The sequence below is a fragment of the Heterodontus francisci genome, chromosome 7, assembly GCF_036365525.1.
Source record: "Heterodontus francisci isolate sHetFra1 chromosome 7, sHetFra1.hap1, whole genome shotgun sequence".
NCBI classification, from domain to species: domain Eukaryota; kingdom Metazoa; phylum Chordata; class Chondrichthyes; order Heterodontiformes; family Heterodontidae; genus Heterodontus; species Heterodontus francisci.
Genome location: NC_090377.1, coordinates 71,097,283 through 71,111,530, shown reverse-complemented (window position 1 = coordinate 71,111,530; position 14,248 = coordinate 71,097,283). Strand labels below are relative to the sequence as shown.

Here is a 14,248-nt window from a genome sequence, read left to right as displayed (position 1 = left end):
CAGGACCAAATTTTAATATGTCATCAAAGGACTACACCCCTGACAATGTAGCACTCTTTAGGTACTGCACTGAACTATCGGCCTAGTTTTATGTGTTGAAGTCCTTGAATGGGACTTGACCCACAGCTTTCTGATTCAGAGGCAAAGTTGTTGCTAACTGAGCCAAGTTGATATTTATATATAAAAGCATTATCTTTGTTTGCAGTAGCCCAGGTTAAAAATAAATAAATTCTGAGTGGGGATAAGTGGTTGAGAGAAAAAGGTTCAGGATCACAAACTTGCACACCTGCTGTAGCGAGGCATTCCTGCCTCCCATTGTTTAATAAACAAGTCTGCAACACTACTGATTCCAAACAGAGTTAAACTCTCAATGGTTCTCCTGCTTGGGGGTGGGTGGGGGGGGTGGGTGCACGAGCAATGGTCGTCCACTGTAATCAGTTTGTTTAAGTTTTTTTAGTCTTCATGAGTGTACTTACACGTTTTGTGCCAGCGGAATACAGAGACACTGAGCTGGAATCTTCAAGTGTTCAGTGTGCTTTCTCCACATTCACACCAAAATTGAGGTTCGTGGAATAGGAGGGCCAGTGTCAGCTTGGATAAAAAAATTGCCTTAAGGGCTATACAGAGTAAAATTTCAAAATTTGCTGATGATACCAAGCTTGGAGGTGTGACGGACTGTGAGGATGATACCAATCGTCTGTAACAGAACGTAGATAGGCTTGCAGAATGGGTAAACAGGTGACTGATGGAATTTAATGCAGAGAAATGTGAGGTGATGCATTCTGGCAAAAGGGACAGGGGGAGGCAATATAGACTAAATGGCACAGTTCCAAAGAGTGTACAAGAACAGAGAGACCTGTGGTTTCAAGTGCATGGATCTTTAAAGGTGGCAGGCCATATTGAGAGATTGGTTAGCAAAGCATATAGGATCTTGGGCTTCATAAATAGAGGTATTGAGTATAGAAGTAAGGAGGTTATGCTGAAACTTTATAAAGCTCTGGTTCAGCCACAACTATAGTATTGCATGCTGTTCTGGTCACCACACTTCGGGAAGGATGTGAGGGTCCTTAAGTGTCTGTAAAGAAGATTTACCAGAATGGTTTCAGGAATGAGGGATTTTAGCAACAAGGTTAGGTTGAAGAAGCTGGGCTTCTACTCTTTGGAGTAAAGGAGTTTGAGGGGAGATTTGATAAAGATATACAAGATTCTGACAGATTTGGATTGCGTAGACAAAAAAAAAAGCTATTCCCATTAGCTGATCTTACAAGGGCTGGGGGCACAGATTGAGGGTTTTGGGCAAGAGATGCAGGGGGGACCTTTTTACACAGCGGGTGGTCATGACCTGGAATGCTGCCTACAAGGGTAGTAGAAGGGGAGGGCAGAGGGGGTGCTGGTGGCGGCGATGAATGATTTCAAAAGGAAATTGGATGGGCACTTGGAAATAAACTTACAGGGCTACAGGGATAAAGTCAGGGAATGGGACTGATTGGATTGCTCTGCAGGGAGCAGGCGTGGACTTGATGGGCCGAATGGCTTCCTTCTGTGTCATTCTGACTCTAACTCATTTGCCTTATTTTAGACATTGATACTTAAGTTATTTGAATGTCATAGTCATAGAGTTATACAGCACAGAAACAAGCCTTTCAGCCCATTGTGTCCATGCTGCCCATCAAGCACCTAACTATTATAATACCATTTTCCAGCACTTGGCCCATAGCCTTGTATGCTTTGGCGTTTTAAGTGCTCATTCAAATACTACTAAAATGTTGTGAGGGTTCCTGCCTCGACCACCTCTTCAGGCAGTGAGTTCCAGATTCCAACCACCCTCTGGGTGAAACAATTTTTCCTCAAATCCCCTCTAAACCTCCTGCCCCTTACCTTAAATCTATGCCCCCGGTTATTGACCCCTCCGCTAAGGGAAAAAGGTTTCTTTCTATCTAACCTATCAATGCTCCTCATAATTTTGTATACCTCAGGTGCCCCCTCAGCCTTCTCTGCTTTAAGGAAAACAACCCTAGCCTTTTCAGTTTTTCTTCATAGCTGAAATGCTCCAGCCCAGGCAACATCCTGGTGAATCTCCTCTGCACACTCTCCAGTGCAATCACATCCTTCCTATAGTGTGGTGCCAAGAACTGTGCACAGTACTCCAGCTGTGGCCTAACTAGCATTTTATACAGCTCCATCATAACCTGCCTGCTCTTATATTCTGTGCCTCGGCTAATAAAGGTAAGTATCCCATATGCCTTCCTAACCACCTTATCTACCTGTCCTGCTGCCTTCAGTGATCTTTGGACAAGTACCCCAAGGTCCCTCTGACCCTCTGTACTTCCTAGCGTCCTACCATCCATTGTGTATTCCCTTGCCTTGTTAGTCCTCCCAAAATGCATCACTTCACACTTCTCGGGATTAAATTTCATTTGCCACTGCTCTGCCCATCTTATCAGCCCATCTATATCGTCTTGTAATCTAAGACTTTCCTCCTCACTATTTACAACACAACCAATTTTCGTGTCATCTGCGAACTTACTATATTCACATCTAAATCATTAATGTACACTACAAACAGCAAAGGTCCCAGCACCGATCCCTGCCACTGGAGACAGGCTTCCACTCGCAAAAACAACCTTCGACCATCACCCTCTGCCTCCTGCCACTAAGCCAATTTTGGATCCACTTTGCCAAATTGCCCTGGATCCCATGGGCTCTTACCATCTTAACCAATCTCCCATGCGGCACCTTATCAAAAGCCTTACTGAAGTCCATGTAGACTACATCAACTGCTTTGCCCTCATCTACACATCTAGTCACCTGCTTGAAAAATTCAATCAAGTTAGTTAAACATGATCTCCCCCTGACAAAGCCATGCTGACTGTCCTGATTAATCCCTGTCTCTCCAAGTGGAGATTATTCCTGTCCCTCAGAATTTTTTCCAATAGTTTCCCTACCACTGATGTTTGACTCACCGGCCTGTAATTACCTGGTTTATTCCTGCTACCCTTCTTGAAAAATGGTACCACATTTTCTGTCCTCCAATCCTCTGATACCTCTCCTGTGGCCAGAGAGGATTTGAAAATTTGTGTCAGAGCCCCTGCTATCTCCCCCATCACCTCTCATAACAGCCTGGGATACATCTCATCTGGGCTTGGGGATTTATCCACTTTTAAGCCCGCTAAAACAGCTAATACTTCCTCCTTTTCAATGCTAATTTGTTCAGGTCTATCGCAATCCCCCTTCCTGATCTCTACACCTACATCGTCCTTCTCATAGTGAATATTGATGAAAAGTAATCATTTAAAACCTCTGGCTCTACACACAAATTGCCACTTTGATCCCTAACGGACCCTACTCTTTCTCTGGTTATCCTCTTGCCCTTAATATACTTATAAAACGCCTTGGGATTTTCCTTTATCTTGCCTGCCAGTGTTTTTTCATGTCCCCTCTTCGCTCTCCTAATTATGTTTTTAAGTACTCCTTACACTTTCTGTACTCCTGTCGTGCCTCTGTTGTTTTCAGTGCTCTGAATCTGCCACAAGCCTCTTTTTTTTTTCCTTATCCAATTCTTTATATTCCTTGACATCCAGGGTTCCCTGGACTTGTTGGTCCTACTCTTCACCTTAACGGGTACATGTTGGCTCTGAACTCTTAACTATTTCCTCTGAATGACTCCCACTGGTCTGATGTAGACTTTCCTACAAATATCTGCACCCAGTCCACTTTGGCCAGATTCTGTTTTATCATATTGAAATCGGCCTTCCCCCAATTCAGTATTTTTATTTCCGGTTCATCTTTTCCTTTTCCATAACCACCTTAAATCTTAGAGATATGGTCACTATCCCTGAAATGCTCCCCCACTGACACTTCTATCACTTGTCCAGCTTCATTCCCTCGGATTAGGTCCAGTACTGCCCCTTCTCTTGTAGGACTTTCTACATGCTGGATCAAAAAGCTCTTCTGTATGCATTTTTAGAATTCCGCCCCCTTTAGGCCTTTTGCACGAAGACTATCCCAGTTGATAATGGGGAAGTTGAAATCCACTACTATTATTACCCTATTATTTTTCCACCTCTCTGAGATTTGCCCTCATATCTACTCCTCTATCTCTTCCAATGTGGGTCCTGTGTGCTCTCTCCTCCACTGTTAGTAAGAATAAAGAATGGCTGATCATTTTTTGAAGCTTATCAGCATAAGTATTTTTAATAAACTGGAAAATACATTAAAAATTGTTGTGATAAAATATCAAGTTGAAATTTTTTCATCTTGTGTTGGGTTGCTGTTTTTCTGCATTGGTATTACAGCTAACATTGTAGTATATTTTTATCTTTAAGGTGCAACAGCAGGAACAGGACAGATAGATTCTTCTGATGAGGTGAGTTTAAATATAAAAACTGGGGAATTGGTGAAGCAGTTTAGCTGCTAAATTTTTATCTACGCAACGTATATTCAAATTCAGCCCAGGATGATGAATATATCCCTTTATGATGATGATAAGAATCCTGTGTGGAAATGAATTTGGGTCGTTTCAGTCCTGTGGGGGCATGGGGGCGCAAGCATGAAACTGTCCTTAATTTGGCACAAATCATCACTAAATTGGTAATCTCGGAGGCCACAGGATAATCTGTTCGGGAAATAAATATGTCACACTATTTTAGTAAAGCTTTTCATGAACCATTAGCATGACATTTGCTGGCTTTTCGTCCTTTTAATATATATTTTTATGTGAGCTATATGGAAGTTGCATCCAAATGGTTTTTAATTCACATTTTAATTATAGGTAAGGAAGGTCATTAATTCATACCGGTTGTTGACTTCAAACCAGTGATAATCATGGGATGGTGGTCTTTTTAACTCACTTTGGGCAGTTTCAATCCAATTTCAAATGGATTATGAAATGCACATAAATACTGCTTTCTCCAATAGATTATAAAACATTATTTTGTCATCAAGTTCTCTGACTAGAACTAAGCAAATATTATTGGTGTGCAAACCTAAAAGTCTTTTTTTTTCTAAAGCATGGATATTTCACAAAACATTGACTTTGTTATTTGATTGTAATGTAATGGCTTCCTAATAAACTTTCAGTTTTCTGTAGGAAACAAACAACAGCTTGGAGTGTTCTATAAGTATGATGCAAATTGTAAGTGCTTGCTGAATGTGAACGTGATATAAAATTTATATTGGTGGCGATGATTTAGGTTGAAAACAAGTATGTGAAAATGAAAGAAATCATGGAAGAGGTAGCATAGTGCCTTTCATGTATTTATAATGTCCCAAAGTACTTTACAACTAACTAATTAATTTTGGAGTACAGTGTACTGTTAGGTTGCCAATTTGCGTAGAACAAGATCCTGATGACAGCAAATGAATGATTGTTCCTTAATCTGTTTTTGGTGGCTGAGGGAGGGATATTGCCTAAGTTACTGGTAGAACTCCCTGCTCTTCACATAATGCCTTGGGATCTTTTACTTCCATCTGAGCTGACTGGCAAACATAGTCTTTGCTTAATGTCTCATCTAAAAGCCAGTCTTTCCAGCAGTGCAATACTCGGTGCTGTACTGAAGGGTCAGCTTAGATTATGCAATTTAGTATGTGGAAGATGTTAACGCACAACCTTCTAATTCAGAGGCTGCCAACTGATCAAGGGCAATTATTTGTGATTTCACAGGCAAACATGGAATTGGCAGAACAAAATCTAAATTGTGGAAAATCCTTTAATTGCGTGCAATTAAAAACTGAATGTCACTTAGTTACGACAAACCAGTAGACCTAATTATAGATGGATGGAACCATGCAATGAATTCTCAAACAGTGATGAATAATCCCAGAATCCCATTTTTTTTTTAAATCCGAAAGAATATAACTTAGTCACTGTTAAACAGTCGTCTTATTTTTAATTTAAAACTGGGGGTGGAGTACACTAGACAACCATGTAATTATTGCAGTTTTGCATCCTTGATAGAAATGTGCATGTTCATTAAATATTTGCCTCTTCCTTCAATAGGTAATTTATAACAACTCTGGCAGGAAAAAAGAATAAATTAAAGGAGGTGGGTTAAGTTTTTCCTTAACAGCTATTCCTTCATTTTTCAGGAGGAGCAGGATGGAAGTCAAGGTGTTGGCAAACGCAAGAGGGCTAAACTCTCCAGCACCAAAGGTATTTTTTAAAGACCTTATTGCTGATGGTAACAGATTTATAAGCAATGATTCAATGAAATCATTGCATTTGAAGGACTGCTTTGTCTTTGTCACCCTCCCTCCACTCACGAATGTGTTGAATAAATTACCTATGTTTCCTCAGGTGCTACCTATACTTCAGTGCCTCTCTGAAGTGACCATTACTTATGTGTCAGCCTTAAAAGTGACAAAAAGTATCACAGTTGGGTCTACTACCTGATATTCGCACAGGCGACTTCCATACACGGAGTAATTTATTTATTTGTGCTTCCTTGAAGCTAGTGTACTGTATTTGCTATTCATGGCATGGTCCTCTCCACTTTGGGGTAACCAGCAGAAGATTAATGACTTAGTCCTGTCTAAGTGCAACCCCAAGCTACCTGTAGCTGTCCTCTTTAACGCATTCTCTCATTCTCACTGACTCTCATTGGTATTGTATACTGTTCCAGTGAAACGAAATGCAAGCTTGAGGAACATTATCTCATCTTTCTGAGATCCTGTGGTTTTTAACATTGATCTCAGACTTTAGTTCTCGCCTCATTTTCAAACAAAAGGAAAAAAACTACAGATGCTGGAAATCTGAAACACAAACAGAAAATGCTGGAAGCGCTCAGCAGATCAAGCAGCATCTGTGGGAAAGTACAGACCATTTCAGGTGCAGATCATTCTTAAAACTCTGCAAGCGGAATGTCAACTGGTCTTGTTCTGTCAGATGATGCCTGACCTGCCAATTATTTCCTGTTTTTCTGATACCTATTTTAATTTCATACCTGATCTGCAACTTTTCAATTTTTCTTGCCTCTCCCATTTTCTTGCATTTCTCCAGACCTCCCACTTTCTTATTGGCATGCCTTTTGTTTCTGGCTGTGACCTTACTGAGATGATCTGTTACATAATTCCACTCATGTTTGTCCTCCAGGTTTGTCTTAATACAATTTTTTTTTGCTTCTTGCCTTTTGTCTAATTGTATCAATATGCATATCTGGCTCTTTTTAGTTCTGAATCAAGATTCCACCCTGAAACGTTAACTTGCCTATTCATTCCACAGATGTTGACTGACATGCTGTGTGTTGCTAGCATTTTCTTTGTTTCAAGATTGGGCAAACTGGGTGAACATTTGAGTGCCCTCCAATAAAGTGATCCAAGTAGTATTGCAATTTTTTGTAATCAGGATAAAAATTGATAAGGAAATGTCAGTTCATAGTGTAGATCACTACTTCTATGTTTTGGAAAGCAACTGTAAATATTGGCATAATCCTGGGGACCCACTATTCTAATTTCCAAAAGACTTGGGCTTAGATTTTGCATTAATAACAGTGAGGCAATGGTGCTCGCTGTTAATACAATATAAATCAGACAGCAACTTCTGCCACCCACAAGGGTGCAGTTCAACTTGGAAATATATAAGTTGCTGTCAGAGATACCCATTGCTTCACAGGGTGTGTTGTTGCAGTTCTTGCTGATGGATTTGGCATTGAAATGATTGCAAAGGTGTGAACTCAGTGTACTCAACCATTGGATCTGCACTAAAAACGGCTGAAACAGTTAGGGTTGGAGCATTCAGGAGTAATTGAGTTTTTAATGGTGTGGTAATTGATGGTTACTGGTGAACAACCTCCCTTGCCCTGGAAAATTAATTTTACAAGTCTGGCATCTCATTCCCTCAAAAAAAAAAATTAGCGATTTTTTTTTTTTTAAAGCTGTTTGTTGGACATGAGTGTTGCTGGCAAGGCTAGCATTTATTGCCTATCCCTCATTGCCTTTGGGAAGGTAGCGATGAGCCACCTTCATGAACTGCTGTAATCCATGTGGTGTAGGTACATTCACAGTGCTAGGAAGGGGGTTCCAGCAACAATAAAGGAACAGTGAATATGTTCCCAAGTGAGGATGATATGTGACGTGGTGGGGAACTTGCAGGTGGTGGTGTTCCCAAAAGCCTGCTGCCCTTGTTTAGGAGGTGCTGTCGAAGGAGCCTTGGCAATTTGCTGCAGTGCATCTTTTAGATGGTCGCAATGGTTTGCCAATGATGGGGGAAGTGAATGTTTAATGGGGTGCCAATCAAGTGGGCTGCTTTGTCCTAAATACTGTTGTGCGTTGTTGGAGCTGCACAAATCCAGGCAAGTGGAGTGTATTCCATCACACTGCTGACATGTGCGTTGCAGATGGTGTACAGGCTTTGGAGTTAGGAGGTGAGTTGTTAGCCACAGAATACCCAGCCTCTGACCTGCTCTTGTAATCACAGAATTTATGTGGCAGGTCCAGGTACGTTTCTGATCAATGGTGCCGTTTAGATTATTGATGGGGATTCAGCAATAGTTATACCATTGAATGTTAAGGAGAGGTGATTAGACTCTCGTTGGAAATGGTCATTGTCTGGCACTTGTGTGGCATGGATGTTACTTGCCGCTTATCAGTCCAAGCCTGACTTTGTCTAGGTTTTTCTGCATGTGGGTATGGATCGCTTAATTTGCTGAGGCGTTGCGAATGGAATTAAACACTGTAATCATCAATGAGCATCCCTTCATCTGGCATTATGCTGGAGGGAAGGTCATTGATGAAGCAGCTGAAGTTGATTGTGCCCAGGACGCAGCCCTGAGGAACTCCAACAATCATAGCCATCTTCCTTTGTGCTAGGTATGACTCCAACCAGTGGATAGCTTTCCCCCTGATTTCAATTTTGCTAGGGCTCCTTGATGCCACACTCGGTCAAATGCTGGCTGCCTTGATGTCAAGGGCAGTCGCTCTCACCTCCCCTCTGGAATTCATCTCTTTTGTTCATGTTTGGACCAAGGCTATAATGAGGTCAGGAGCTGAGTGGTCTTGGCGGAACCTAAACTGAGCATGTTATTGGTGAGTAAGTGCCACTTGATGGAAATGTTGACACCTTCCATCACTTCGCTGATGATTTAAGTGTAAACTGATAAGATGGTAATTGGCCAGGTCGGATTTATCCTGCTTTTGGTTAGCAGGACACACCTGGGCAATTTCCCACATTGTAGGGTAGATGTCAATGTTGTAACTATATAGTGGAATAGCTTGGTTAGACGCATGAATAGTTCAGAAGCACCTGTCTTCACAACAGCTAGGGTGTTGTTGGAGCACACAGCCTTTGTTGCATCCTTTGTGGTCAGCCGTTTCTTGCTTTTGCTTGTAGTGAATTGAGTTGGTTGAAGATTGACTTCTCTGATGGTGGGGGTCTCAGTGGAGGCTGAGATTGATCATCCACTTGGCGAGTCTGGCTAAACATGGTTCTAAACGTTTCATCCTTGTCTTTTGCAATGATGTGCTGGGCTCTGCCATCATTGAGAATGCGGATACTGATGGAGCCTGCACCTCTCGTTAGTTTTTTAAAATTGTCCGCCACCTTTCATGACTCGGTGTAGCAAGACTGCAAAGCTGTGATCCAATCCGTTGGTTGTGAGATCAGTTACCTCTGTCTGTAGCATGCTGCTTCTGCTGTTGAGCATGAATGCAGTCCTGTGTTGTAACTTCACAAGGTTGGCACAACATTTTTCGGTATGCCTGGTTCTGCTCCTGGCATGCTCTTCTACATTGCTCATTGAGCCAGGGTTGATCCCCTGGCTTGATGGTAATGGTAGAGTGAGAAATATGTTGGGCCATGCAGTTAAAGATTGTGGTAAAATATAATTCTGCTGGTGCTGATGATCCTCGTGAATGGCCAGTTTTGAGCTGATCGATGTGTTCAGAATCTATTCCATTTAGCACAGTTGTTGTGTCACATAACATGATGGAGGGCATTGTCAGTGTGAAGGTAGGTCTCTCTTCCACAAGGGCTGTGGTGGCACTCTTGCTAATACTGTCATGAATAGATGCCTCTGTGACGGGTAGATTGGTGAGGATGAGGTCAAGTAGCTTTTTCCCTAATGTTGGTTCTGTCTCCACCTGCTGTAGGCCCAGTCTGGCAGCAGTGTCCTTTAGGGCTTGGTCAGTAGTGGGCGTCGCTGGCAAAGGCAGCATTTGTTGCCCATCTCTAATTGCCCTTGAGAAGGTGGTGGTGAGCCACCTTCTTGAACTGTTGCAGTCCATCTCCTGTGGGTGCACGGTGCTGTTTTGGAGGGAGTGGCAGGATTTTAACCCAGCGACAGTGAAGGAATGGCACAATGGTTCCAAGTCAGGATGGTGTGTGGCTTGGAGGGGAACTTCCAGGTGGTGGTGTTCCATGTGTCTGTTGCCCTGTCCTTCTAGGTGGAAGAGGTCGTGGGTTTGGAAGGAGATGTGTTGAATTGCTGCAGTGTCTCTTTTTTTTATGGTATGTACTGCTGCCGCTGTGCATCGGTGGTGAAGGGAGTAAATGTTGAAGTTGGTGGATGGGGTCTGGATCAAGTGGGCTGCTTTGTTCGGGATGGTGTCGAGCTTCCTGAACGTTGTTGGAGCTGCACCCATCCAGGCAAGTGGAGAGTTTTCCATCACACTCCTGACTTGTGCCTTGTAGATGGTGGACAGGCTTTGGGGAGTCAGGAGGTGGATAACTCGTCACAGAATCCCCAGCCTCTGACCAGCGGTTGTCGCCACAGTATTTACGTGGCTGGTCCAGTTCAGTTTCTGTTCAATGGTAACCCCAGAATTTTGATAAGCCGATTAGCCTGCTTGATGGTATCACTATTGCTGGATGCCAGAGAGCGCCAATAATTGACGTCAGAGTGAAATTAATTTCGGGAATGGTGAATTCCATGCCACAGAGATTGCTAAATCTTTCTGGGCAGCTTTCTTTGAGGTCAACGACAAGATCTGTCACTGCGCAGTTGACCGCAACATCCAGGCCAATGTACTGCAGAAAAAAGAGAAACTGTTATCTCCACCTCTGCCCCCCTGCCCCCATTTCCAAGGTCGTCTTCTTCCACCCCCCACTCCTGGCAATTTCAGAGCCCCCACCCACTGCGATTCCTGACTCCTTCCCCAACCTGCCTGGCAGTTCCTCATCTTTGTCCAACATCCATAGTGAAGAGAAACTCCTTTTATCTCATAGAGCTGTAGAAATAATCAGTCCCAGAAATAGTGATTTCTCTGCTGCTGTAGATGCTGGGGAAAGCGAATAACAAAAGCTGATTTTTGTTTTATTCTTTATACCATCTGCTGCTGCCTTGCACTTAGCTGCGTGTCAGGTGTTTTAAGTTGTTATTGGACATGATGCATTGAAGGCTGTCCGCAGTTTGCAATTTGCAAGTGGCCATTGTTTCAAGGGGCAGTTAATATCTATTTATAATGCAAGTTAATTGGGTCTGAAAATGCCAATTTTTGCCATGGTAGGTTAACATTTCCAAGTGCATTCGAATTCTGCTCTCCTGAAGCTGTCTGAATGAGGGTTCATTCAGTACTGCTAGAAATGAAGGCAGTGTAGAAGACTGCCCACTTGCCTAAGTTCTGATTTTTGAGATTTTCCCAGTAAGTTTATCCACTTAGAGTTGTGGTGCTTGGACCCAGTAGGATGGGTCTCACTCTGCACAGAAAAAGACTAAAAATGGATCACTTGGAATCAGTTGTTGATGGAATAAAGTGTGTTGTATTGCTGAATCTGTCTAGTACATCTGTTAGCTTGAAGAAATTTGTGATGTATCTCTCTTGTAAGTAGAGCAGAGTGGTGTATGTGGTGCCTTGTTTTTTGTTTAAAAATAAAATTGATGTAGCGGCATTTTGTGGAAGACTTGTTGCCTCCCCTGGTAGCCCAGCTAAGGCTAGGAATTTAACCTTTGGGATTGTGACTTCAAGCATGGTGAATGGTGGGGGGTGGGTTCTGTTTTTGTATAATTTTATTTAAAATGGAGGCTGCTTTTTTCAAGCTATGAAATGAAAGTCAGATGTTCAGTCTTTGGGAAGCAGATTGCTGACATAGTAGTTTACTCTGGTTAGGCAGCATATTGAGTAATGTTGATCTATTTTGGTTAATGGGTGAAGGGGGCCACACCTTAGGAAGGATATATTGGCCTTGGAGGGAGTGCAACATAGGTTTACAAGAATGATACCTGGACTACAGGGGTTAAGTTACGAGGCGAGATTACACAAATTAGGCCTGTTTTCGTGAGAATTTAGAAGGTTAAGGGTGATCTGATTGAAGTCTTCAAGATATTAACAGGAAAAGACAGGTTAGATAAAGATAAACTATTTCCACTGGTTGGAGATTCTAAAACTAGGGGGCATAGTCTAAAAATTAGGACCAGACCATTCAGGAGAGATGTTGGGAAGCACTTCTTCACACAAAGGGTGGTAGAGGTTTGGAACTCTCTCCCACAAAGAGCAGTTGAAGCTAGAACAGTTGTTAATTTTAAATCCGAGATAGATAGATTTTTGTTAAGCAAAGATATTAAGGGATATGGGCCAAAGGCAGGTATATGGAGTTAGGCTGCAGATCAGCCATGATCTCATTGAATGGCGGGACAGGCTCGAGGGGCTGAATGGACTACTCCTGTTCCTATCTTTCTATGTTCTTATGTTTTGTGGTGTCTCACCTGCATGTCTGACACATTTGAAGTCATTCTCGAGCTTTCTTGTAAAACAATAGGCACCATAATTATAATCTTTGCCTTTCACACCTTTGTCTACTGTTTTCCTCCTACATTCCCAATGAACAATGAAGTGAACAGAAAAATGTAATTTGTGATGAGGTGGGATCTGTGAAACGGGTGAACGTAAAAGATGACAGCTGAGCAGGGTGTTGGAGAGACCGTTGTATATTGTGAATAGATGTGCACCAAGTTAGAGAAATGGTAAAGTTGCTTTTGAGGAAGTACATAGAATCATAGAGTCTTACAGCAGCAAAGGAGGCCTTTCAGCTCATCACACCTATGCCTGCTTTCTGAAAGAGAGATCCACTTGTTCTCATACCCTTTTAATTTTTTTCAAATATTATTCTACTTCCCTTTTAAAGGCTTTTATGGATACTGTTCCTGGTCAGGTATTTCATGTACAAACAACGCTCTTTACAAAAAAAAAAACTGTTAACATTCTGCTTCATTTATTGATGTTTTTTTAAAAAGGTTTTATCAACTTGTCCTCCCATTTCTTTTAGATTTGTTTATCTGACCTCATCTATTCTTTGAAGGTTACCGCTAACGAATATGCTCTTTCCTTATTCTTCCTTCCCAAATTTGTCAGTCTGTCCAATCTTGCAACTGTTGATATCCTTTTGACACCACATTTTCACTCTTCACACTTACTCATGCTCTCCAATTTTGTATTGTCTGCAAATTTTGATGTACTCCCACATATTTAGGTTGTTATAATCAAGTACAGATCATTCATGTTTGTTTTAAGAGCAGTGGCAGTGTTAGTGTTTCAGGATGATAACTTGATACAGTTCCTATTTTCTCTCGCCACGGATGCTGCCTAACCTGAGTGTCTCCAGCATTTTCTGCTCTTTTGTTAACTATTCTTCATTTTACATGGTTATAAAATGCATTACTATTTTCTTTTGTGTCTCTTATTTGCCTTTCTAATTTTCTTGCTCTATTTTCTATATTTGGCTTAGATTTTTATTTTTATCAGGCCTAGATTTTTCATACTCTTCTGTATTTAGTCTTATTTTAATTTTTGTTAAAATTCCAGCTCCAGCTGTATTACTATTGCTACTTGTCTATTCTGTACCTCAGTCAGCTCCAATTTGAATGTTTCTCATTGTGTATTTTCTTATTTGCAAAACTTTCTTTACCATTTATCTGGGCTAGTCACCTCTGAAACAAGTATTCTTGGACTATTTTCACTGCTTTTGAATTTTTATATTGAGTCAAATTTTTATGGTTGATTCTTAGATATTCCCCTATCTTTACTTATTTGTCCCTTTTCAATTCCTAGGACTAGGTTCATCACTGCTTCCTTTCCCTGTTGGAATAAAATGTTACTGAGTAGAAAACCTGAACAATATTGTAGAAGTCCTTTTACCTTTTGGATATTTGAAGTCATTATGATTATTACTAGGAAGCTGATGATACCAGCTCAGAATGCAAAGCTGGATGAGGTAGTCTTTCTTTGGTGTACATTGCAGAAAAGGGGCATATCCATACAACAGGACAAACCACTGGAGCTCAGCATAAGATTAGATAGAAGTCATGAATTCGCTTTTAGT

At 41.6% G+C, this 14,248-nt stretch overlaps 1 protein-coding gene across 8 annotated transcripts in view; it reads left to right on the top strand.

Annotated features, from left to right (window-relative positions):
• ubr3 (ubiquitin protein ligase E3 component n-recognin 3) overlaps positions 1 to 14,248 on the top strand; it is a 416,754-nt gene that overhangs the window by 44,503 nt on the left and 358,003 nt on the right. For all 8 annotated transcript variants that reach the window (XM_068035371.1, XM_068035370.1, XM_068035368.1 and 5 more), the window contains 2 exons: positions 4,326 to 4,366; positions 6,088 to 6,151. In XM_068035371.1, the coding sequence (XP_067891472.1) occupies positions 4,326 to 4,366; positions 6,088 to 6,151 (105 nt within the window). The remainder of the gene's footprint in view (positions 1 to 4,325; positions 4,367 to 6,087; positions 6,152 to 14,248) is intronic.